General features: G+C 40.3%; 1 protein-coding gene across 1 annotated transcript in view; it reads left to right on the top strand.

The window, feature by feature from the left end:
* Positions 1–530, top strand: part of LOC103609818 (transmembrane protein 14C-like) — a gene marked incomplete at its 5' end in the record, with an annotated part of 11,516 nt that extends 10,986 nt beyond the window's left edge. The window contains 1 exon segment of the mRNA XM_008594099.1: positions 315–530. Coding sequence (XP_008592321.1) covers positions 315–369 — 55 coding nt within the window.
* Positions 531–536: the final 6 nt, after the last annotated feature.

Raw genomic sequence — 536 nt, 5'->3', positions numbered from 1 at the left:
GAGGCTGGAGATCTACCATTATTTAGCTCTGTGACCATGGGTGGGCCTTGATCTTTGTCACCTTCAATTTTGTCACCTCTTCAAATTATTGGCAGTTGGATTAAGAACTCTAGCTCCTGTGTGCTGTTTTGAGACCTCAATATAAGTCTGCCCCTTGGCATGTTTTTCTTTGGTTCCTCCAGACATGGACGTTTTGTCTCTGACGGCTCTGCCGTGGTACTTTCCTCCCTGTGCTGTTGGGAGGGACCTGCAGAGTCAAAATAGTTGCCTGTTCTGTCCTTTTACTGATGTTTTTTGTTTGTTTGTTTGAACAGTTTGCTGATGGTTGCCAGAGTTGGAATTAGTATGTTGAATAGACCCCATCAGTAGTAATCATGTCTCAGCTCGGACTCAAGAAGAATTAAAAATCTGCAAACTTCCACTATTTTCAGTGTATTAAGAAAAATAGGTGCAGGATTTCTACATGTTCTGACATTTTACTTTAAAAGAAACAACAAAAACCAAAAAAACAGCACTGAACTTGATAGAGGAAAAAA

This window comes from Galeopterus variegatus, unplaced genomic scaffold (assembly GCF_000696425.1).
Source record: "Galeopterus variegatus unplaced genomic scaffold, G_variegatus-3.0.2 Scaffold10136, whole genome shotgun sequence".
Lineage (NCBI taxonomy): Eukaryota > Metazoa > Chordata > Mammalia > Dermoptera > Cynocephalidae > Galeopterus > Galeopterus variegatus.
Note: the sequence above shows the minus strand (reverse complement) of the source record. Positions and strands in the feature narration are given on the sequence as shown.